A 26,538-nucleotide genomic window follows, 5' to 3' on the forward strand; every position below is an offset into this window, starting at 1 on the left:
CGATTTAATATATGTATGTCGTTCACTGGAAAGCTTTGATGAATATACAATAATGTATGCGATACCGGAGTAGTAGTCATACGTTGCTCGTCTTGATGGCTTAAGTATTAAATTATGTGTCCAATGATTTCACTATTACATTATATGTGTGGTTTGCAATCTCGCATCCCGCATTCTAGCGATTTCCCGCATATTAATGAGAACTGCGGATTTTCCGCATTAGTGCAGTAAATTCTGCGCGGAAAATTTTTAACAATTTAGTAGCAAGAAGTACATTAAGTATATAGAAATCTAATGACCATTCTATTAATATTATAAATCCAAAATTTTGTAACGATGCATGAATAGATGGATGTTTGTTATTCTTTCAGGCAGAAACTGCTAAACAGATTTAAGTTCAATTTAGTAAACAGGTAAGTTTTATCCTAACATAGGACATAGGATTTTTTATATTGATTCATGTGGTTGAAGTCGCAGGATAAAGTTAATTAGTAAAAAAGTAATATGTTATTGATGGTTTCTGTTAATTTTTAATTAATAAATATAGTTTTTAATGTATAAAATGGTTTGATGTTTTAAATCCATTAGCTTATATCTATTTGATTTTATAAATATGATTTTTTTTTATTTTTATATATAAATATTTATATTTATTATATTATTTTAAAATATTTTTTTATTTTAAATATTTATCTATTTATTTTATTATTTCTTTTTTATTTTTATATATATAATATATTTAACTCTTTATATACCAGAACAATAAAATTTAATACTTATTCGTATATAGTTTTTATATAAGTTTTATGTTTATTCACTAGTCTAACAACAACATCAAAAAGTTGAAATTGTATGATAGTAACCATTATTTTTAATAGAAAAACAACAAAAAAAAATATAGTTAATTCGAAAAATTGAACACTCGCTATGTATTAAATGTTGTGAAATTTACAGTGGAATCCCGCTGTAATTGTGAATTTTCAGTTGGAAAGAATAGTTTGCGGGATTGCAAACTCCAATCATATGCCAGTCTTCAATCGAAACTGCAATTTTATCCTGCTAATATATGTAATAACGTAGTAAAATAAATTGTTAATATATTTTAAATTTAGAATGTTCGTTTTTATTATTAGGGACGTAAACGAACAGACGGTCTACTTGACGACACATGCAAGAACACTTGCAAAATGCCTGGCTTTTATATATATATATATATATATATATATATATATATCACTTCCATATTTATCAACTGTTTGTATGAATAACTGTTCTCTGTGTGTATATGATATCGAATAAATTGTTATTATATATTCATTAGAATTTCTTTAAAAATTAAAATGCAACGAGTATAATTCAAGACAACAGCAACACAACTGCTGTTGTCGACGGCATTCCCATAAATTCCATGCAGAACACAGCACCCGACAATATAACTATAGAAACGGTAGTAAAATATAATATATAGTTACTACTACAAGGAATTAGTATATATTACATAATTATATATTTTTCGTTATATGATAGAGTTTTTAATGGTTGAAAATGATGCTCGAAATTCTTTGTTAGCTTACTAATTTAAAATTAATGGCAGTACTGTGTCAATATTGACTGTTCGTTTCTGGTTGTCATATTGCTTATTATTTCATGCTATGTTAGCCTTTGATATTTACAATAATACAAGAAATACTGTAGGCGACAGGAGCTCATAAAACAACTCGAAATAAAATAAATAGATGCAGAAGTCAGCTTTAACAAGAAATTGGTATATTGCAACACACGCAAGATACACACACGTCGCTTACAAATAATATGCTTAGTTTATGTAAATAAAATATCTAGTATTAAAAATAGGTCAACTTTTTGTCAGATAATTGTCACGTGATTCGTTTTTTATTATTTTTCTATCTTAATACTATGACATTCTTTTTTTTATTTAGAATTTCTCTTGTATATATGTATATTTGTTCTCTATTGCTATTACTTACTTACTATATAAAATCTTATTTCTTCACATTCCAACAATAAATACGTATAAGTACTATTACACTACTAGTAACTTTTTAAATATTATCCTTCTGTCTTATGAATATACAATTGAAATTTATAGAAAAAAGAAAACAAAAAATTTTTTTAATAATGCCATTTTTCATAAGAAAGTAAATCATCTCTGCGGCAAGGTATACTATGGTCTTGTTTTTTTTTATACATCTTAGAATGGCAAACAAGCTGACGGCCCACCTGATGGAAAGTGCTAACTGTCGCTTATATACATGAGCAGTACCATGGACATAACAGAGTATACTGTTTCGCCCATGATACCCCCCATGCGTTGCCATTCCTGAGGACTCAGCTTTATTCCTCTGTATTTCCTCTTTGTTATTCCTCTGTACCCAGTAAATTCACGCCATATCCCACCCTTCAAACCGAAACAGCTATGCAAACTGCTTCACGGTTGAAACACGAATGGGACAGAGATACCCAAGCAATCGACTTTTGTAGAAAGTCTCCCTCTGTTCGCAAGTTGATTGATTGATGATGATTCTCTCTATGATTTTGATCTCTCATGGACGTTCTTCAATAATGTATTTTAACGTTAATTGAAAAGACGTCATACTTCTCTATTAAGTGTTTTAGGTCGGCGTCACTTGATCTACAGTGAGGATATTTATCTTCAGAAAGAATCTTAAGTCTAATAGCTGCTGGAATTTGGTAATGTCCGAACCTCATTCTATTTCTAACCGTAATAAATTTCTTATTGATACAAAACTTGTGATTGTCGTACCAAGGTTTTCTTGGCAAATCTTTTCGAGTTATCTTAAGAAATTTCTTTCCAGTAGTCCGACCATCTTTGCCTGGCAGGTTCTTTAAGCACAATATGGTAAAGGGCACCTTCAGAATAACCATATGATCTTCACCCCACTTGGGAGTTTGCAGCCTTATCCACTGTTTCGTTGTCATCTCTTCAGACAAAGTTGCCATATGCGATTTTAAATTTTTCCCCAATTGTATTTTTTTTTTCTCTAAACCGATATTTTAGTTTATTTACTTTTATCTGTTCTTACTTGGCAAAACAACATAAGTTTGTGTCGTCTTGCTATTGTGTTATTTAACAAATACCCTTCTTATTTTTTACTTCTCTTACATTCTCCTTCATTAATACATTTTATTGTACTTACATATATATACTATAATATATTTTACCAAATAATAATAAAAATCAAAGTTTTTGAAAAATATTTGCAAAATATTTCCATAATATTATTATATTAAATCAAAATAAAATAAAAAAAAAATTCATGAACAAAAGATATTTTTACTCAAGATTGCGAAAAAAATACCTAATTTGGCAACACTGACTTTAGATAATGTAATACATGGATATCTTATTCTCGACGCCTCTAAGCTCATTCATCAAAATCTGTCGTTTGGCCGCTACGAGTGATAGCAGAAACTCATCTAATATGTAACATAAATACCTACATAAACTATAAAATCAATACACTGTTTTTTGCGTTATACATTGTATGCTTTTGTTATTTACTGCAGTATGGCACGATATCCCACGATTTATATCACATATTGACACAAAAGTCAACTATAAATCAGTCTAATAAGCAATATCTGATATATGGTATATACTTGTATATCCCGCCAATCAATATGTATATCGATTGGCAGGATATACGAGTATATATATATATATATATATATATATATATATATATATATATATATATATATATATATATATATATATATATATATATATATATATATATATATAGATGTTGGACCAATACATATAGATGTTTATTTAATTTTTATTTATTTATTAGACGTATAAAAACTTATAAAACAATGTTCATACAGTATAATATAAACTATACAAGTTTTTCTGTATACTGCATATTCGCCGCCGAGCTACTAAAAATCTACAATAATTAATTAATTATTAATTAATTAATTCTGAACAGTTATATAATAGATAGACTCATTTTATATTGTGACATTTTTTATTAAAGCATTTAAGTACATTGCAACTATGTCATATCAAATATAAAATTAGAATCCAAACCAATTACATTTTGCACTCCCATTATACCGTAACGGTAAAATCAAATAATATCGTGCTTTTAGACTCGTGCCGAAATACATAACTTACCAAAACGTCCATTATAAGTATGATTATCTTAAAAAATATATTTTTATGTAAACAAATGCTTTCACAAACAAATCGTTTGTAATAAAACTTTTCACTCTCGCATTTTCCACACGCGTCTGTTACGAGGGAGGTACTTATAATACATATGTGTCGTAAGAAGTAGGCATATAATAAAAATGATGGAAATTATTTTGTGTATGCCGCTTGTAAAACCGGCTGCTCGTTTTCCGCGTTGTGGTCTAAATTGAACAAATATTTTATAGTCAACAGTAAGCGAGAATACTTATACTACTGTCATTCGCAATAGGGAAGGGGTAGTTAGTAATGGGGATCATAACAGTTCCACTGCTAGCAATGTACCCTATCAGGTCACTTCCACGTGACTTTCCCTGGAAATCACCTTGGTCAATTCTTGTGGAATACGTCATGATGAACTAACTGGCCTGCTTTCATCCTCACCTATCATCCTTCACTGGTACTTCGCCAATATGTACCGCGCTATCGGTATTACTAATTATTATTTTACTTAATAAAGCGGGATTACTATTCCATTCCAAAAAAAAACTATCGTTCTTAGGTTTATTTTTTTTTTTTTATTTATTTAAAGAAATAATAATAAAACCAAGTACTACTAAAGTAATAAAATACGTAGGAGAAAAATAATTAAGAAATACAAATTGCCGTTTAGCATAGAATGTGTGCATGCGTGGATGCGTGCATTCGTACGTGCGTGCGTGCCTGGATTCGTGTATCGCAATATTCTACAAAACGAGGTCCTTGCTCAGTATATTGCTGTAGTGTCAGGGACGCTACAACGCTGTATTTCAGCACGCACCTTGACAACCCTCAGGTTCTTATAGTAAGAAATAATAATAAACAATTTAGAATGGTTACTTAAATGCTAACTACATAATTTAAATGCTTTTGTACATTCATTAATAAAGATATCAAATTTTAAACAAAATGTACACAGGCGGACTTATCTCTTGACTGGATTTCTTCCAAACAACCTTAACAACCCGTTTTTTTTGTTGAGACTTGTCAAAATCAAATTCTTGAATATTTTAAAAGAAGTTCCAATAATTCATTTATAAAATGTAATTAGAATATTTTTATAAATACGCACAAAAATGAGGTTTCGAAATCGGTCACGTATATGAATAATAAAAACATTTAATAAAGAAAAAGGAACAAAGTTCGAGTATTTGACAACATTTTTTTTATTTGTGTATCTCTGTAGGATCATTATAGGAAATGAATTTTTGGAAATTAATTCATGTTTGAGTGGTATGGGTTGTCTTATACTCTTTAAGTATTCGTTGTCCAATTTTCTATATCACCAGTAGCAAAGACAATCCAAACTGACAGCCATGAGTTAACACAGAGCCTCATCCACTTTATCTCAAAACGTGAAACCTGCCACGTTGAATTCTAATATCTTATGGTCGGCGAATTGTAGGCACATTGAGGGTTATGTTTACCATAACGGCAAGAGTCGGCAAATGCTTCTAACTACTTCATTAAAAATATAGTTGTGAGTATATTTTGTTATTTAATATAGCAACTCATCTTGTCTTTGCACTGGCATACTAATGAAAAAATTTTTTCACCACTCCATACGATGTTTTAAATTTTTTTTTTCTAACAAGCAATTACAAACACAATATAAAAATTATTATTATTTAACTCTTTATTGCACCATAAATAAAAATATACAATGAGAAGTGAATAATTCAAGTGAAATACAGTAACATAAATACAAATTGAAATATACACATAAATGTCAAAAGGCGGTCTTATCGCTAGGGCAATCTCTTACAGACAACTTTTGGTATAAGAAGAACAGATAGAAGTGGGCAGGTGGCGCAAGAGTGAATTAATAATTTTTCGTGCATAAAATACAAAAACCTGTAATGCAAAACTGTAATTAGCCAATTATATGCCACAGTTTCCGAAATAAACTGTTTATATATATTTGGCAATTGATTTCCATTCACATAGATTTTACATAAAAGTTATGTAACATAGACATCCGTTAGGAAATGTTTTTTGGTAATTCCCACGAGAACGGATTTTAACGGGTTTTACGCGGGTGAACCCGGCGGGATTTCCTTTTGTTAAGTCAACATTATCTTCCTGCCCGTATCCCGAAAGCATTTAGGTTCGGCGCATTATGTTTTCTCTTCCATTCATCTTTGTATGCTGTCATCTCCCTATTCACATGAAACATTAAAAGTTATTTACACTTAACTTCTTTTAAAAATAAAGAAATACATGATAATATGGTTGCCGTGTGCCCCTGGCATAGGATAAGCCGTGACTGTCGTAAGAGGCGACTAAGGGAACTTAACCCTTAAAAGCCTGATTTTTTAAATCAAATTAAAAAATATATAAGTGTATCCTTTATTGTGTTTACTAATGGGGAAAAATAGTAAAAAAATCATAACGATATTTTTATATATTTATTTAGAAAAAAAAAACATTTGGTATCATTTTTGATAGGTACTTTAGGCATTACGGTAATCAAAATATTTAAATTTATTTAACAATGAAACAATGCAAACCCAAACAAATTTAAAACTTCAGGTATTTAAGGGTTAATGATCAAGGTGTGAACAGCAGCGTCCCTCTCAAAACGTCACCAAGGCCTACTTGCGATTGCCAATCCAAGCGTAGCAATTACTAGTAATTGATTGTCTTTATGGGAGAGGCCTATGTTCAGCAGTGGACAGTTAACAGCTGATAGGGTATGGTATGATAACCTTTATAGCGCAATTTTAAGATCGAGACTACATTACTCGAGCCAAAACCTCCCATAAAACGTTCCCTAAGGCCCAATAACAAGACGCGATCTTCTCAAGCGGAGTTACACCTAGTAACGATTGCATATTTTTCAGTTTATAACCATTATAACCGTGCCATACTATATGTATATATTATGCTAACACAAGTAAATTTTGCACGCATAAAAACAGCAATTTCAATTGGCCAATTCTACTTGAATCGTAACCAAATTTATTTAAAGTTTTGAAGGGTGGGATATGGCGTGAATTTACAGGGTACAGAGGAATAACACCTGAGTCCTCAGGAATGGCAACGCATGGGGGTATCATGGGCGAAACAGTATACTCTGTTATGTCCATGGTACTGCTCATGTCTATAGGCGACGGTTATCACTTTCCATCAGGTGGACCGTCAGCTTGTTTGCCATTCTAAGTTGTTTAAAAAATGCTATGTATCCCCCCATGATATTCCTGAGGACTCAGGTGTTATTCCTCCGTACCCTGTAAATTCACGCCATATCCCATCCTTCAAACTGAAACACAGCCATGTAAACACAACTGCAACGGTAGAAACACGAATGGGACAGAGGTACCCAAGCAATCGACTTTTGTACAAAGTCTCCCTCTGGTGAGACTATGCACGTACAGCATTTCATATCAGAACACACAAGCAAAACGTATACTAATTCATACAAATTTACAAATATTATAATGTGAAAGTGAATTTATTTGCTCGGTGCCTCCGTAGCAACTTTTCACCCGGGATGTGATTACCTCACTTACCGCAGGAACACACCTTACAAAGGCAGCTAGTGTAAATTTGCTGCGGTCTATTATAAGGCAGTTTACAAGCGATAATTCTCATTAAACTAAACGTCATTTTGTCCTAATGAAATTTAATACAATATAATTGATTCCAATTATGTATCAACATCATCATTTTTTTGGTTGAAAATAGTATGGTAACCCTGCCTGCGCTAACGGGATACGCTGGCGGAGCACCAGCGAAGGGTGATAGATGAGAATGAAAATAGGCCAGTTAGCCCATCATGATGAATTCATCAGGAATTAACCATGATAGTTTCCAGTGGGAACCGCGAGGAGGTCGACCTGATTGGGTATATTGCTAGCAATGGGATTCTTAGTTTCCATTACTAATAATCCCTTTCCCCCCAACATCATCATATTGAACGTTAACCGTTCACTGCTGAACATAAGCCATGTCCATAAGGAGGATTGTTGTTTGTAAGGTTTTTCACAGCCATTAAAAAAAATCCATTAAAAAAAACTTGCCAGGCAGGTTTTTTTTAATGGATGATAATGGAGCGGTTACCCCGCCTGCGTTAACGGTATACGCTGGCGGGGCATCAGTGAGGGATAATAGGTGGATAATGAAAAAGCAAGTCAGTTAGCCCATCGTGATGAATACACCTGGAATACATTACGATTGTTTTAGGGGGAAATTGACAGGATTTATTTACAATGCGATTTATACTAATAGACAGGCGAGTTAGCAACCGCAATTAGAATTTAGTGATGTTGTACTCGAATATTAAGTTCCCTTATATATATATATATTACTCTATTATTTACTCTTTGTTGCTCCACTTAAAGAATAGTACAAATTCAATAGTAAATTTAAAATACAGTATAAGCAATAGTGCTAAAAGTTAAAATTATTTATTACATTCATTTATATAAGCTAGATTGTAATATAAAACAGATATTTTTTTAATAGATCTTTGGAAAAGAATAAAAATATTACAATGTGAAGTTGCTGTTGTTTGCAAAATAAAACCCATATTCCATTTTCGAATATGTTTCGAACCCTGCACCTGCCTACTCACCCATCACCATACAATCTAATCTTATTGCCCCTCACAAAGTTACTTCCACTTAGTTAAGCCATTCTATTTGAATGGAAATATCTATCCATCCTTATGTTCGCTTTAATACATCCAATTATCAGCGCTGTGTCACTGACAGATGGAAATCCTGCCATGAAACTGTCGTACATTTAAATTAATCCATCTTCCAACAAATAATATTGTATTACGTAATAATGTAAAAGATTATTTTTAGTATGTAATTTGATATATTATATTACTAAGCGAGCATACTTTAAGAAAATAAAAATACAGCTATATTTTGGTTCTTTGATTAGAATTATTTTGTTTAATTCCGCTACAATTAGTATATATGACTGTCAACAATTAAAGACTAACTACTATTGTTCTCGCTAAAAGTTCTGTGTTTCTACATTAGTCATTAATCTCCGACCGCTATCCAGTCCACGCATGTGTTGCGATACGTGTATGATCTCTAAATGAGACATTTTCAGGTAAATTAATAGATCGCTGTTCGAAGCCTTGTGCTGATCGTTCGACGTCCAGACTTCTAATAACAAAATAATTGTAATCGACTAACCATTGATTTGGACTTCCACATAATAACATCTAGTTCAAAGTTGAATATTTTAATTCGCTTATATCTTACTAATATCACCACTGATATTATAAATTATCTGTTCGTCCCAGTTTCTCACGGTTGTACTATGTTTCATAATTTTGTAAATCTTTCAAACATTTTCTTCCATACAAGCTCTTGTCCTGACAATTACAAATACAACGAAAAAAAATTAGCCAAATAGGCGTAGCTGTTCTGAAGCGATGAGCATTTTGATGTGAAAATACATTCATTCTGCAATTTATTTTTATTCTTATAGTGACTGTATCCTGTGGATTTATTTACGATATAAATTAAAATAAATAATATTCTATATATTAATATAATATTTTTAGATGAATAGAATTTGTTAGACATAGAAAAAAATACGGTTCAATATATATTTGAGAATGAAAAGGCAGGTCAGTTATTCCATCGTGACGAATACACTAGCAGTTGCTAGCAATAGGACTGGTAATCCGCATTACTAACAATGCATTCCTCCTTCCTAATGAGACAGTGCGTGTACGGGCCACCGCACATACTTTTTTTTTTTTTAATGGGTGATAATGGAATGGTAACCCCACTCGCGCTAACGATATACACCGACGGGGCACCAGTGAATGATAGGTGAGAATGAAGCAGGTCAGTTAGCCCATCGTGACGAATTGAATAAGAATTGTTCACGATGGTTTCCAAGGGGAAACACGTGGAGATCGACCTAATAGGGAAATTTCTAACAATGGGGCTGTCAAACTCCATTGCTAACAATTCCTTTCCCCCCCATCGCACATACTTAATAGCATAGTTAATTTTAGCCTAGTAAGCAAGCAAAGTGACGACAATCGCGGTGCAGTCATAAGGACATCACTTTACGTAAATATGATCCCGGTTTCGAGTCTCGTCCCACATAACACAAGGTATCCTGGCTTGAGGACCAAGTGGTTGATGCGATTGCTTCGCATTTATTATTTTTTAATTGTTTTTTATAAAACAGGGGGCAAATGAAAATGTCGCTCATCTGATGGTCAGTGACTAACGCCGCTCATGAACACACACACCAGAGGCATTACAAGTAAACTGCCAGCCTTTTGAAGAGAAATATGTTTTTTTCTTAAAGGTTACGATGTCGTATCTGCTCGGAAATACAGCTGTTGGAAGTTAATTTCAAAGAGTACATGCAAGAAATCGCCTTAAAAATCTCATGGTGGAGAAGTATGTATGTTAAATTATTAAAATCAGTGTTCGAGCACCACTCAACCTGGGTAATATGTTAAGTCGATAAATACTTAGGGCCTACCCAATTAAAGCTATAGTCGCCAATTCGATATTATTGAATATTACCCTAATGGGGTATGCTGTAGTCATTGTGGTCAAAGTAACACTCGACATTCCCACATTCCTCCAAACACATTAAAATCCAATTGTAGGAGGCGACCCTACCGCCATCTGTGAACAGAAGACGCATACTAATTTTATTATTTTATTGATTTTTCTAGCTTCTTTCCCATTATTTTGTACACTTGAATTTTAGAAGTAGGAAAACTAACGACATATACTTTACTTCTGATGGCGTAAGACAAAAGGTACAATCGGCTTTTAAGTTAGACTTTCAGGAATATAACTATGAAAATCGCATCCAATTTTTTTAATGGATAAAAATGGAATGGTAACCCTGCTTGAGCTATCAGTATGTGCTGGCGGGGCTCCAGTGAAAGGTGATAGGTGAGGGTGAAAGCAAGTCAGTTAGCCCATCGTGAAGAATTCCGTGAGAATTAACCATGATGATTTCCTGATAGAGTACATTGCTAGTAATGGAACTGTTAGATCCCTTTACTAACAATCCCTTTCCCCCCTCGTATTCAATTTGATATACATAGTTTTTGCATGGTGCCAGAACAAATATAAGACAGACAAACAGACATTTTTTTTTAATTATTGTTTTGGCTTTGTCCTTGTATAATAAAGACCTCGTATAATCATCGTCTAGTTACAATTTTATTATATTATCAAGATAACAGTAAAAATAAAAAAAAAATTAAGAACAATTCCAAAATAATGAGATCATCTTATATTATTATCTATTTACGGATGGCTGCGTGTGTTTGAAATAACATTGTTTTATAATTTAGTTAGACGAGTAACGTTTTCTGCGAAACGGAACCATTTTTGAGATAAAAAATAATTAGATGTCATTTCAAAACAATGGGTTTGTACATAGATTTATATAAAAATATTTATTTATAGATTAAATATAATATAAAATAGATATAATTATACAATATTTGCTTTCTAAAATTATAGTATAATACTTGTATTAATATTGTAACCATTTCATTTTTATCTCTTAAAAATATAACTTGCCCAGTCAACTTCCGCATGGACCGCATGGTCTACATAAAATCATCATGATTCATCATCATTCATCATTTCAGTCATTAACTGTTCACTGTTAAATATAATCTTCCCCCATAGATTGCCATAAAGTATAAAGCAATGGTAAATACCATCATGGTTAATTTCTGTCAAATTCCTCATGATAGCCCTACTGGTTTGATTTCATCCTCACCTATCATCCTTCACTACTTTGTACTCTGCTAGCGTATTCCGTACCATATCAGCCATTAACTGGCCACTGCTGAACATGAGCTTTCCCCATAAGGGGGGTTTTGCAAGTAGTTGCCACGCTTGGCAGACGTGTTGGCAACCGCAGTTAAGCTTTGGTGATGTTTTAAGAGGGACGCTGCTGCCCATCCCTTGTACATTAAATTGTCTTAATCAACCAGGGGAAAGGATGCCTTAATTAACGGCCCATTCTATGCTGGGACCACACGGCAATTCACGCTAGCGTATACCCACAGCGATATCTCACCCATGTACGCCAATAGCGCAGATGCGCCATTCCATTTTCATCGTATCTTACTAATTTTCATTTGCCAAAAAAAACGTACGAACGTGCCCGAATGATAATTAGATTGGCCATCGACACATCAACTAGCGTCCTAAAACGTTTTTATTAGACATATAAATCTACAAGCTGCGAGATTACTTCTATTTAGGTTCGACGAAGGATTTTTGTCATTTGTTCTCAAAATGGCCGCCGTCTAATGAAGACATTTAATTCCATTATATTACGTCGTTCCTTAGCCTTTTTATGTCCAGAAAAAAGCTGTTATTTTATAAGATTATTGTTATGTTTAGATTTTTTCGTTTCGCTGGGTTTGTTTATGAATGAAAAAGGGAACTTTTACTTACGAGAATTATTACAAATCGTTTGTTTATTACAAAATTTGCAAGTAATTATTACAAAAAGTGTTAAATATCTACATTTATCAGCTTCAATTTAGTTATTGCAATAGCTCAAAAATAATGTGCAACTAAATAAAATAATTATATATACTATATATTATATGTTTGTTAGTCTCACTAAAACTTAAAAACGGCTTTGAGTTTAAATAGCAGATTTGAATATCTTTTTTTCATTTTGTTCATATTTATATAGGAATAATTTAGAAAAAAAAAATTATAAAACTTAAGCTCAGTTGAAAAATCGAATAATTAAAAATGTGTAATTTTGTATAGAAATCGCAACTTCGGATGACCTTTAGTAGATGGCTCTGTAGAGTCAAAAAGGAAAATTTCAATTAACGACAGCATTTTTTTATTTTATTTTATTAATATTATTATTCATTATTATTATTATTATTAAATATTGATGTAGTTTTTTCCACACTTTATATTAGAAGTATGCAATTGAAAAGATATATATTAATTAAATATAGTTTTTCCTTATATATTTATGAACGAATAAGTTAAAAACTCTTCAATGTCTCCCGGTACAGTTACTTGCGTAAAATATGTCAAGTAAAAAAACATTTCAAGGAGCAAGGTAAAGAAGCAACAATGGGCGGCTCCGTTTCGTGAGACTTTTTGTGAACCATGACAAATTACGGGACCCTTAATGAGGAAGCCCGTCACACAATTGGTCGGTTTTTGTTTCACTTAATTAGATTGGTAAGAATGGTAATTGGATTTTTTTTTTAATAAGCCGTATTATCATTGACGAAGTATTGACATGTCGAAATATTAATTTTTTATCTATGCTCTTACCAAATACCTATTGGACTTGTAGTATTTGTACTTCAGAAATCTAGTCCTTAATTATAAATATGAAAGTATGCCTGTTTGTTTGTTACCTTTTGGGGCCTTAACAGCTTAGTCAAGTGCTTTGATATTTTGGTATATATATATATATGGGATGGAGAAAAATATAGGCTACTTGTTATCCCGATCAAGCAAACGAAGTCGCGGGTTAAAACTAATAATAGAACGTAATAATTATTAAATTATTAATTTAATTACATAAAACGTAACTGTATATGATTTTCTCGTCTATCCAGGCTCTTAAATCCGATGAAAAACCAACTTTCAATTAACATACATTTTATACGAATAAAACATAAATAATGCAATATCTATATACCTATTTTTTTTTTATGGGTGAAAATGGTATGGTAACCCCGCCTGCGCTAACGGGATACGCTGGCGGAGCACCAGTGAAGGGTGATAGATGAGAATGAAAACAGGCCAGTTAGCCCATCATGATGAATTCATTAGGAATTAACCATGATAGTTTCCAGGGGGAACCGCGAGGAGTTCGACCTGGTTGGGTATATTGCTAGCAATGGGATTCTCAGTCTCCATTACTAACAATCCCTTTCCCCTCTATACCTATATTGAGTATCTGTGTTATCTATAATCAATTATATATTTCATCTATGTTTTACCTAGTATACGCTATTCGTATAGCGAGAACATTGGCTAAGGTAACATGGTAAACAAGCTCTTGTATAATATAAGATGTAGGTACTTAAGATGTAACTTACCGTTCGTAATACCAACTCAATTTAATTGGATCTTTTCAATTTGCCTCTATATTTGTACTACCCAGAATAAGCACTTATTAGAAAATCAAAGATATTATAATATATATATATATATAATAGAATTTCATATATTTAAAATATAATATTGATGTTCACTTTCATACTCGTAGTATAGTGGATCACATATCAATGACTGTGGGTTCGATTCCCAATACAAATATGTGTACAAATATATACCGTGTGGTTCCGGCATAGAATAGGCTACCCGTTCCTTTTCCGTGAGTATCATAATAAGCAACTTAGGGTGGGCGAAGGATGGGCAGCAGCGTCCCTCTTAAAATATCTCTAAAGCTTAACTACGGTTGTCAATCCGCCTGCCAAACATGGCAACTACTGGCAAAACCCCAAGGAGGAGGCTTAAGTTCAGCAGTGGACAGTTAAAAACTGATAAGATACTGATGATAATATATATAAAATGAAATGAGATGGAATGAGATAGAATGAGATGAAATAAGATGAAATAAGATGAAATGAGATGAAATGAGATGAAATGAGATGAAATGAAATGAGATTTATTCGTAAAAACATAATTGTAGTTTCTTAATTAATATTATAGTTTTAAAAGGGTACAGTAATTGTGGTTTTAGAACTGGGACAGATAGAAAATACGTTTTCATTTTAAATAACTGAAAATGGCCGCCATTTTAATTAATATTAATTTGTAATCAGTTTGTAAGCAATACGTATACATTTATATTTATATTATGTAAGAAAAAACAATCAGCAATTCAAATTTAAAAAATCGACTTCATCTGGGAAATTTTTAATCCAATTACAATCCAATTAGGCAACGTTAAAAAAAGCTCGTTTAATTTGGAAAAAAAAATATTAAGCCAAACGTAAAATTGACTAATTAAATATATGTGTGTGGCATTTTCGCAGTCAGTTGTGTAGGTCCCGGCGTAGAATGAGCCATCCCTTAAAGAAAAGATAAAGGAACGGACAGCAGCGTCCCTCTTAAAACACTAAAAGCCTAACTGCGGTTACCAACGCGCCTGCCAAATGTGGCAACTACTGGCTAAACTCCCCTTCTGGGCAAGGCTTTTGTTCAACAGTGGTCAATTAAGGGCTTACAATGTTAATTAATTACATATGTTGAATGAATGAATGAGTATACTTTATTTGTATTATACAATATAGGAAATAAACAAGACAATTTACAAACACAACGATAGAATTGTATAAGTACAGTAAGGCGGTCTTATTGCTGAGAGCAATCTTTTCAAGACAACCTTAAGGTAATGGACTAATTGTTGTACAATAGGTATGATAGTGCTTTATAATCAAAAAAGCATCTTTTGCAAATTAAAAATATATAAAAATTATATACATATATACACACACATATATACATATATATACATATACACATATATATATATATATATATATACATATATATATATATATATATATATATATATATATATATATATATATATATATATATATATACATACACATACATACACACACACATACATATACATATCAATACATATCAATGTTATTTTTTAACACAAGCTTTTTTTTTATTGGACATACATAAATATTTTAAAATCTATTATAACGTTTCTAATACCTACTCTTTTCATCGCCCATTGATGCGTTTTATATATTTTTAAATTTATTAATTATCACAATTTAAAACACTTTTTATTTCTCAACCGACTTAAAAAAGAAGGAGGTTCTCAATTCGGTTGTATTTTTTTTATATTTGTTACTTCATAACTTTGTCAGTTCTAAACCGATTTGGAAAAATTCTTTTTTATCTATAGGAAATACAGATTGGTCCCTTTTTTTATCAAAATCAGTTTAATAGTTTGGTTTCTAGGTTAACTTTTTTTATGCAACTTAGCTAACTGTTAAAAAATCTAACGGCCCACCTGATGGAAAGTGGTTACCATCGCCTATAAACATGAGTAGTACCATGGACATAACAGAGTATACTGTTTAGCCCATGATACCCCATGCGTTGCCATACCTGAGGACTAAGGTGTTATTCCTCTGCACTTTTGTACAAAATCTCCCTCTGGTGAAATAACTGGTTTTGTAACAATTGAAGTCAGTTTTTTTGGGACACAATCTTTAATCTTACAAGTATCTTATCATCTTATCTTATTAATATAATAAAATTATAAAGAACTAGACTATATCTGTACTCTGTACATAAGAGATAATTAAGAAAAAATATTATTACGGTCTTAATAACAAAAATACAGGCCAAAACGATATTTTTTGATATTTTGTCTGTTTGTACCTACTTTTTTTAATGGATGCAAATGGTAACCGCGTCCGCACTATCGGTATACACCAACGAGACACCAGTGGAAGATGATAGGTGAGAATGAATACAGGTCAGTTGGTCCACCATGATGAATTCGACAAGAATTAACCAAGATGGTTTCCAGGGAGAACCGCGTGGAGGTCAACCTAAGAGGGTATATTATTTATATATATTGGTATATTGGTAGGACGACCCTCCACTAGATGGAGTGACGACCTCAAATGCATTGCAGGGTGTCAGTGGATGCAGGTGGCTCAGGACCATTATTTAAGGTAGTTTATGAGGAGATAATTATGGCTGAGATGATGATGATGACGAAATTGGATGCGGTTATCACGTTTATATTCCTGGAGGTCTAATTTAAAATCTGTTATTTGTCTCATTAAGATATACCATCTAGTAATAGTTATACCTAACAGCTTTTACTACTTCTGAAATTCATATGTACGAAGTAGCGGGGAAAAAGCTAGTAAACAGTAAAAACGATTGATCAATCACTATTGAGAGATTTGAAAATCGAACAAAAAGAATGGAGTGAAACAAATTGGTTAAACATAAGATCATTGTTTGAATATGCAATAACTTATACGTGACAATAATAATTCTCCCTTGTTCCGTCTCCGTGACATGGGTAAGTAAACGAAGGCTTAGAAGGCGAAGAGATAAGCCAATTCCGAATAGGAATGCTCGACTCATTTCAATATTTGTTCGGAATGAATTTGCTATATTTGTATACAGGATTAGTGGTAACTGGTATACAGAACTGACATCCTGTTGTAGTATTAATGAAATTGTACAACATTTCATAAGGGAAACTCTAAATCACAAAATATTTATGGATACGATTTATTCCATTACGAGAAAAACAAGTAAAAGACATAATGTAGAGAGTTTTTTTTTGATGGGTGAAAATGGTATGGTAACCCCGCCTGCGCTAACGGGATACGCTGGCGGAGCACCAGTGAAGGGTGATAGATGAGAATGAAAACAGGCCAGTTAGCCCATCATGATGAATTCATCGGGAATTAACCATGATAGTTTCCAAGGGGAACCGCGAGGAGGTCGACCTGATTGGGTATATTGCTAGCAATGGGATTCTCAGTCTCCATTACTAACAATCCCTTTCCCCCCATTTAGAGAGTATTAATTTTGATAAATAAAAAAGAGCATGGTTACCTTTTGGTGAAGTTCTAATAATAGCAATTTATAATATTGTGAATTTCATAGTTTTACTGTTGAATACTAACTTTTCGCCACTTCTTAGGCGTGGATTTCACCAATACGAGTAGAAAAAAGCCATTAAAAGTTTGCAGCGCCATCTAGAAGTGGTCTATACTTCTATCGAGATAATCGATCACCAGACATTTGATCTTTAGAAGTATAACCGTGAAAATCGCATTCAAATCGGTGCAGTAGCTTTCACGTGATGCCAGAATTAACATGTAATATAAAAATATAGACAGATGGACAAAATATCTAAAAAAAATATTATTTTAGCATTTATCGGTCTTAATTAGATTGGTCATATAATTTTTCTTTAATATCTTTTTTATACCACTGAGGTGGCAAATAAGTATACGGCCCACCTGATGGTAAACGGTTGTAACCTATAAACGCTTGCAATACCAGGGGTATTACAAGCGCGTTGCGGACCCTGAAAACCCCTTTTTAACCCCCCTTTTATAGAACCCCATGCTGTAGGCTCTTGGGAAAACCTCGGCAGGGAGCTCATTTCATAACCTTAGTGTTCGTGGGAGAAAACATCTCTGAAACCTCGTTGTACGCGACCATTTAAACTGTAGGATATGACTCCCTGTCGATGGCGAACTGTACGAAGGTAGAAAGTGGCCATGGTCATCATATTGAACAATTCCTCTAAACACAATCCGTTGTACAAGCGGTAGAACACACAGAGTAAGGCAAAATCTCTCTTAAGACTTAAGGGTTCGATACCGCTTGTATGCCTAGGATCATCGACAATTCTCGTTCAATACCTACATATATGTATATCCATGTACGTACATCGTCCAGTTACAATTTTATTATATAAATTACACTAGAAAGATTAGTAAAAATCACGAGTCCCTATGTTCGTACATATTAATTTTTATGATAGTTTATTTTCCTTATGCCTATAATTATTAATATATATCCTAGTATTAGGTACATATTTAACATATAATTTTGTTTGATTAATATATATATTACATCTTTTACAAATTATATATATATATATAATTTGCAAAAGATGCTTTTTTAATTATACAGTAGTATCATACCTACTTGTACAATAATTAGTCCTTTACCTTAAGGTTGTCTTGAAAAGATTACTCTCAGCAATAAGACCGCCCTACTGTACTTACACAATTGTATCATTGTGTTTGTAAATTGTCTTGCTTATTTCCTATATTGTATAGTGCAAATAAAGTATACTCATTCATTCATTCATTAATATTTAAACACTTAACCATACATACATATCGATCACTCTTGTCCACAAAACTTAACCAATTTTGTGAAAATGTATGATTTGTTCTAGCTTGAAAGATAAGCTTGTTTTGAACAAGATGAGTGACGCTATCAAGATATAAAAAACCAAACGAAGTCTCAGATAAAAATTAGTCAAATAAGAAATAACAATTTTAAATTTTTTTGAAATGAAAATTATGATATGTACTCTGTAACTTCGCTGCCATATTCCGTCCAACGAAACTGACAGTTTTAATCTGTTTTAAACGAGAATTGCAACTAAACTACACAATCTAGCAGCTGGCGGTGGTATAAACGAAATGAAGTTAAATTAACTACATCAACTAAAATAACACTAATTAAATTACAGTTGAGCGTATTAGTTAAACTGGCCGTTTTATGTATAGAACGATCTAATGTAAAGGCGGTAAGGCAAAAAACAATTGAAAACTCAATTATAGGGGAATCCCCGACGGACGATTAACTTCCCAAATGTTTTTAACCAAATTAACGTTGCTATAAATTATGTATAATATGTTTAAAATTTTCTAATGTGGTAAGTTATATTGCCCTTTTAATTAAGCGCATTAAACTTTTTATATTTTTCAAAAAAAGAATTTGTGCATGAGTTTTTAAATATCAAATTTAGAACGTGGAATTTAAATTTGCCTTCTTTTGGGATTCGATCGATATATCGGCATATTTTTAATGTTCAACCAAGTCTGGAGAGTTCATTACAAGGTAATGCGTAAATAAAATATTTTTAGATCATGATCCACAATAAAATTGACATCATTTGTAATTATAACAAAATCGGTTATTTTGATTTAATAATTAATTACTAAACCGATTTCGATACAATTTCTATGGAGCTAATCTGCAACTATGTAAATCCTTTCAAATAAAAAAAGTACTACGAGTTGTTTTGTAGTACGACCAGTAATTGAAGATAAGAAGTAATTATTTTGGAAATATGTACATATATCAGCATACCTTTTGAAATATTACTTTCAACCGACTTCAAAAAAAGAGGTTCTCAATTCCATTGAATTTTTTAATGTTTGTTACCTCATAACTCCATTAGTTATAAACTGATTTAGTAAAATTTTTTATTTGATATATTATTCTTACAGATTGATCCCATTACAGATGATTTATAAAAATTGGTTTAGTTTTGATGGAATGGTAATAATTTTTATAATATACTGTTTAGTGACTTATATATAATGATATTTACGAACCTATTGCGCAATAGCGTAACTAATAAAATAATAAACTTATAAAAAAAAACTAAAAAATAATACTTTAGCGAGTAATTTTTGGACCATTTTATCGTCAAAAGTTTTAGATCTGTTCATTGATTTTTGTTGCTAACTGTACCATAGACATCATAGTATATATTCACGATATTGTACATGCCTATAAGCAATGGTTACTTTTCATCAGGTGTACCGTCAGCTTTTTTTCCATTTTAAGTATCATAAAAAATATACATTGCTATACACATAAATAGGTTGAGTAGTTAATTAAGATTTCGCCATACAAATATAGTTATCTCCGTTACTCATGTTCGGAAATAATAAAAATACTTTGCCCATTCTGTCTGAGATACAGAAGGATTTTGTCGTCTTCTATTTCACTGTCACTATGATATTTGTAAATTTTAAATTTTGAAAAAAAAATTGTGAAATTTATAAATTTTAATAAAAATGTCGAATTGTTTTTTCTGCATTCCAGTAAAATATGAGCTAATAATTTGGGGATATTTAAAATTGGTACGTACATTTTTAATATGTTTATGTTAGAATGAATTATTACAGTCACAGTCTATTTTAATACAGTAGTTTATAAAAAAAATTCAAGTTGGAATGACAAACAAGTTCATTTGATGGAAAATTGACGATTTATCTTTAAACATGGGCATCACACTATATTACGATGTTTATGGATACGTATACAATATAAAATATCATTGATTTGGATTAATTATTGTACAAAATAAGAACTCCGTTTTGTACAGAATGTACTCACACTTTTAAAACATTTTATTTTAATGAAATTAAATTTTTAGGTTATGTTTTATTTATTGTTCTGATTGCAATATTTCATTGCTAGCAACATAACCTATCAAATCGATCTCCACGCGGTTTCCCATGGAAACTGTCTTGATACATTTTTGTGGAATTCATCACGATGGGCTGACTGACCTGCTTTTATCTTCATCTATCATCCCTCACTGGTGCCCCGCGAGCGTATACCGATAGCGCAGGCGGGGTTACCATTCCATTATCACCCATTAAAAACAAGACCTCATGATGGCATGGGGTCTTTTTTCTTAATATATATGAATACATATTTAAAAAAAATATTATAAAATTAATTAATGTTGATTTCCACTCAGGGTTTGCTGGAAGAGAATTCTTACAGACTTAAGCACATCTATTGTACATTTTTATTTATTCATTTATATTATATATTATGAATGTATTATTTTGTGTACAATAAAGTATAAATAAATAAAAAAATAAATAAATTTTACGTGTCATTACAATTTAATTTATTTAAATCAACTCTGATTACAGATTTTTTCGATAACTGTTATGATAAATATAATACAGTTATATTTCCGGCAATTTTCCACGCAAATAGAATGTACGAGTTGGGAATTAATAATAACCTTTTTTTCTATAATAATTACAATTATAGACAGCATGTTCAACGTTATACTTTTAGTTGCTGTATTTTTGGTAAGTTTCTTTTTTATATAGTCACTTTTTATTTTCATATTGTTAAAATTAAACTTTTTTATGCAACTTAGAATAACAAACAAGCTGACGGCCCACCTGATAGAAAGTGGTAACCGTCGCCTATAGACATGAGCAGTAGCATGAACATAACAGAGTATACTGTTTCGCCCATGATAACTCTCATGCGTTGCCATTCCTGTGGACTCAGGTGTTATTCCTCTGTACTCTGTAAATTCACTGCTCCCACCCTTCACCGAAACACAGCCATGCAAACACAACTGCTTAAAGATAGAAACACGAATGTGACAAAGGTGCCAAAGCAAACGACCTTTGTACAATGTCTCCTTCTAGCTACAACTTCATCATCATCATCATATCAGCCTTTAACTGTCCATTGCTGAACATAGGCCTCTCCTTTGGAGGATTTAGGCATTATTATAGACTGTTTTATGATTAGACTAGCTGTTGCCCGCGACTTCGTCCGCGTTTCCGTCGTTTTTCGTAAAATAAGTAGCCTATGTCCTTCATCACGGTTCAGTGGTTTTGATGTAACAAACACATTTCCCTTCACTGCTCTGCTCCTATCGATCGTAGCGTCGTGAAAAGTATACTATAACCTGCCCAGGAGTATGAAGAATAACTGTACCAAGTTTCGTTAAAATCCGTAGAGTAGTTTTTGTTTCTATAATGAACATACAGACAGATAGACAAAAATTTTACTGATTGCATTTTTGGTATCAGTATCGATCACTAATCACCCCATGATAGTTACTTTGGAAATATATTTCATGTACAGTATTGACCTCTCTACAAATTTATTATAAGTATAGATTAATTGTTCGTTTGTTTATATTCAACCGAGTTCAAAAAGAGGGATTCTTAATTTAGTTGTATTTTTATTTTATATTTGTTGCCTTCATTAGTTGTAAATCGATTTGGAAGATTCCTTTTACATCTGAGAATACATATTTAATGGCTGGTTTCAAATAAATTTTATCAAAATAGTTTTTAAAGCAAAATAATTAGTTTTGCCATAATTGAAGCCAGTTTTTTTTTTTTTGTGGATCACAATCTTAAATAATTTTAAACAGACTAAGTTTTAAATTTCTGTATGGTCCCCGCATAGACTGGGTTACCTTTTCGGTTCCTGCAGGTGCCGCAAAAAGTGGCTAAGAGAACTTAATGGTTGAGGGATATACAGCAGTGTGCCTCTTAAAACATCATCAAAGCCTGACTGCGGTTGCTAACCCACCTGCTAAGCGTGGCAACTAATGGCAAAACGCCCCAATAAAGAGAGACCATGTTCAGCAGCGATCAGTTGGTTAATTCTTGAACTACACATATTTAAATCCAAACAGAATTGTAAAAATAGGTTCGAAATTGACCACAGACAAATTTTTTTTTGCTTATAATTTTTTATAAATAACCAGAGTGCGTTCATGTACTGGGATACTCTATTTCCTTGTGTATTCCAAATACTATGTGTGTACCAAATTTCATGGCATTCAGTCGAGCCGTTAAAACACCAAGAGGTAAAAAACTTACCTCCACATCCAAATTAATCATTTTTTTTTTATTTATTTTCTCAATATATTTCATATTATAAATGAGAAAGTTTGTTTGTTTATTTGTTATCGTATAGTTTATAGCAATACTAGCTTTTACTTATGACTTTGTCTGGATAACCGGGATAGACTGATCGAGATAAAAAGAAGTCCGTGCCTTTTTCCATCCCGTGTACTGCATTTATACCAAATTTCATAATAATTGGTTAAGTCGTTGAGGCGTTAAATGGTAACAATCAAACTCACTTTCATATTTATGAAGTTAGTAAAGGTGTGAGGATTTAAATTTTATTTTTATGTACTCGTAAACTGTTTTCAAACTTCTCTACCAGACAACAATGTTTTCATTTACCATTTTTTTTTATATATGTGTTATGTCTATTTCTTTCAGAATAAAAGGCTGTTGTACCTTGCTTATTTTTACTACAGCCTTCTAATGATGTCTGTCTGCCCTGTATTATTCTGTATCTGTTTGTTCATATTTTTGAATCCATATGTGGAGTATTTAATCGTTTGTGTGATAATTCTGATTGCACTATGTGGTTTGGTAATATTTTGTAAGTAATTCAATCATGCATACCATTTTTAAGTATTTAAGAATTATGAAGAGAAATTAAGAAGTATATATATAATATACTATTTTTTATGCAACTTAGAATGGCAAACAAGCTGACGGCCCGCCTGATGGAAAGTGGTAACCGTCACCTATAGACATGAGCAGTACCATGGACATAACAGAGTATACTGTTTCGCCCATGATACCCCCATGCGTTGCCATTCCTGAGGACTCAGGTGTTATTCCTCTGTACCCAGTAAATTCACGCCATATCCCACTCTTCAAACCGAAACACAGCCATGCAAACACAACTGCTTCACGGTTGAAACACGAATGGGACAGAGGTACCCAAGCAATCGACTTTTGTACAAAGTCTCCCTCTGGTATAAAATTATTATTAAACTTTTTTATACTGCATCTTTACTTTTATTTTGTCTATTGTTTTAAAATGCTTCACCAAATTATCTTTATATCGTGAAGATGTAAACCACCGTTCTCGTTTCGTCGAAAACGTTACTCATCTAAGTAAATTACGAAACAATTTCATATCAAACACACTCAGCCTCGCATATATAAATATAATGTATGGTGATCTCATTATGTGTGAATCGTTCCGTAATTTTATTATGTCTTTATTTCAGTTCTGCAAGTCTATATCACGGTAATGGTGAGAAGGGAGTTGAAGAAGAAAATCGACAACGCCGACTGTAAATCTGCAATTAATTAAATTGCTTAACACTTATATATTTATTTATGCTGTCCGCTCCAGCTTCACACATTTTTACTTTTCCATACGATTCTTTAAATATTATTTATTCATACACACCTTGTCCTTACAATTACAAAGACAACAAAAAAAGAATGAGACCACTAGATACAGCCGTTCTAAAGTGATACACTAATGCATCCGCAATATTTTTTTTAAACTACAAAGGTAGCAAACAAGACTGAACAAACAGAGGGAGATTTTGTACAAAAGTCGATTGCTTGGGTACCTTTGTCTCATTCGTGTTGCTACCGTGAAGCCGTTGTGTTTGCATGGCTGTATTTTGTTTGAAGGGTGGGATATGGCGTGGATTTACAGGGAATAACATCTGAGTCCTGAGGAATGGCAACGCATAGGGGGTATCATGGGTGTAACAGTATACTGTGTTATATCCATGGTACTGCTCATGTCTATAAGCGATGGTTACCACTTTCCATCAGGTGGACCGTCAGCTTGTTTGCCATTCTAAGTTTTATAAAAAAAAAGCATATAGTTCATCTGATGGTAAAAAGTCGTGTAGTCTATGTACGCCTACAATACTACTAGTCACGTGCACGTTGCCGATCCTGCAGACACCTTAATATACCCATTTTGAAGAACCTCATACTGTAGTCTCTAGGCAAAACCTCGACAGGGAACTTATTGCACAGCCTGAGCATTCGCGGGAGAAAAATTCTTTTAAACCACACTGTACGTTTAGAGTAAGGTAGTATTAATATAAGTCTGTATATTATATTATGTTAAACTCGTACTTGCTGTGCCCAACAGGGTCCATAATTGATGTTGGAATGTTATCTACTAATTATATTATGGAATGCAATAAGAAATAAATAAATAAATATATCTGTTGCTTATTATTAAAAGTATTATTTTGTATTGATAATCCTGTATTGTGCATTATAGAACAAGAATTATAAAAATCATTAATCTACATTACGAGTATAATAAAATTATTGTAATCTTTTGGAGGAAACAATAAAGAGTATCTATCTATCTACAGGGTGAAACCATAGTTGTGTACGTTAGCTTTACATAAAACTGAGAATTTACCCATGCATATAAGAATGTATATTAAAAAAAAAAAAAAATGACAAAAAATATGTTTGTTGTTTATCAATTTACGTACTTGCGAGAAATATTTTCAGTTTCGTTGATAGAGCACTCCCTCAAAAGTGTTCTAATTATTTAGTGTTATTTAGATTTATATTTTAATTCATTTTTTAAAATATTGTTATAATACAATAATTAGTAATAAAAATGTAAACTCTTGTGTTATAGTTTTTTTCTTTATATTACTTAGTTTAATATAAAATATCCATCTTACGTAGATTTGATTTCCTGAATATACTTTTTAAATACTATCTTCCAGCAATATCGTGAATGATGATAGGTGAGGATGAAGTCAGGATAATCGTGACGATTTCTTTTCAACCTTTTTTTTTTATACACCTCCTTTGACCCGAGGACTTTCCGAATTCTACTATTTTTGTTTTTTGCAAATGTTACACAATGTATATCATCGCCAAGTATCATCCAACTTTGATTATATCTAAAGGCGAAAATTGATACTCTCTCACTTTGCCACTTTAAGTGTCAAGAAAAAAAGGTAGACCGATGCTTGTTTATCACTTCAGGTTGCAAAACAAATAATAATATAATGTAATATTGGTTTTATTTAATTTTATCAATATTTAAGTCAGTTTTTTTTGTGTGCAAGGATATCTTAATTCATAATTTCTTACTATAGTCAAATTAAACACGAAAAGAAAGTCTTCCATATTCAAATATTAAATTTTTCGATTTCAATTA

The 26,538-nt window shown here is 32.1% G+C and overlaps 1 protein-coding gene across 1 annotated transcript; it reads left to right on the forward strand.

Annotated features, from left to right (window-relative positions):
* Nucleotides 1–20,641: 20,641 nt before the first annotated feature.
* Nucleotides 20,642–25,999, forward strand: LOC113520617 (uncharacterized). The gene is made up of 4 exons (XM_026906003.3): nucleotides 20,642–20,870; nucleotides 21,678–21,842; nucleotides 23,799–23,964; nucleotides 24,605–25,999. Exons 1-4 carry the CDS (start codon nucleotides 20,805–20,807, stop codon nucleotides 24,688–24,690), a joined length of 483 nt encoding a protein of 160 aa, XP_026761804.2. The 5' UTR covers nucleotides 20,642–20,804; the 3' UTR covers nucleotides 24,691–25,999.
* Nucleotides 26,000–26,538: the final 539 nt, after the last annotated feature.

This window comes from Galleria mellonella, unplaced genomic scaffold (assembly GCF_026898425.1).
Source record: "Galleria mellonella isolate WM207_F2 unplaced genomic scaffold, CSIRO_AGI_GalMel_v1 utg80, whole genome shotgun sequence".
In the NCBI taxonomy this organism is placed as follows: Eukaryota; Metazoa; Arthropoda; class Insecta; order Lepidoptera; family Pyralidae; genus Galleria; species Galleria mellonella.

Excerpts from the sequence above, each read along its gene's own strand:
- LOC113520617 (XM_026906003.3), top strand. The coding sequence starts at position 20,805 with ATGTCGAATTGTTTTTTCTGCATTCCAGTAAAATATGAGCTAATAATT. Across the intron at positions 21,843-23,798 it reads TTTTAGTTGCTGTATTTTTG|AATAAAAGGCTGTTGTACCT; the intron begins GTAAGTTTCTTT and ends TATTTCTTTCAG. Across the intron at positions 23,965-24,604 it reads ATGTGGTTTGGTAATATTTT|TTCTGCAAGTCTATATCACG; the intron begins GTAAGTAATTCA and ends TCTTTATTTCAG.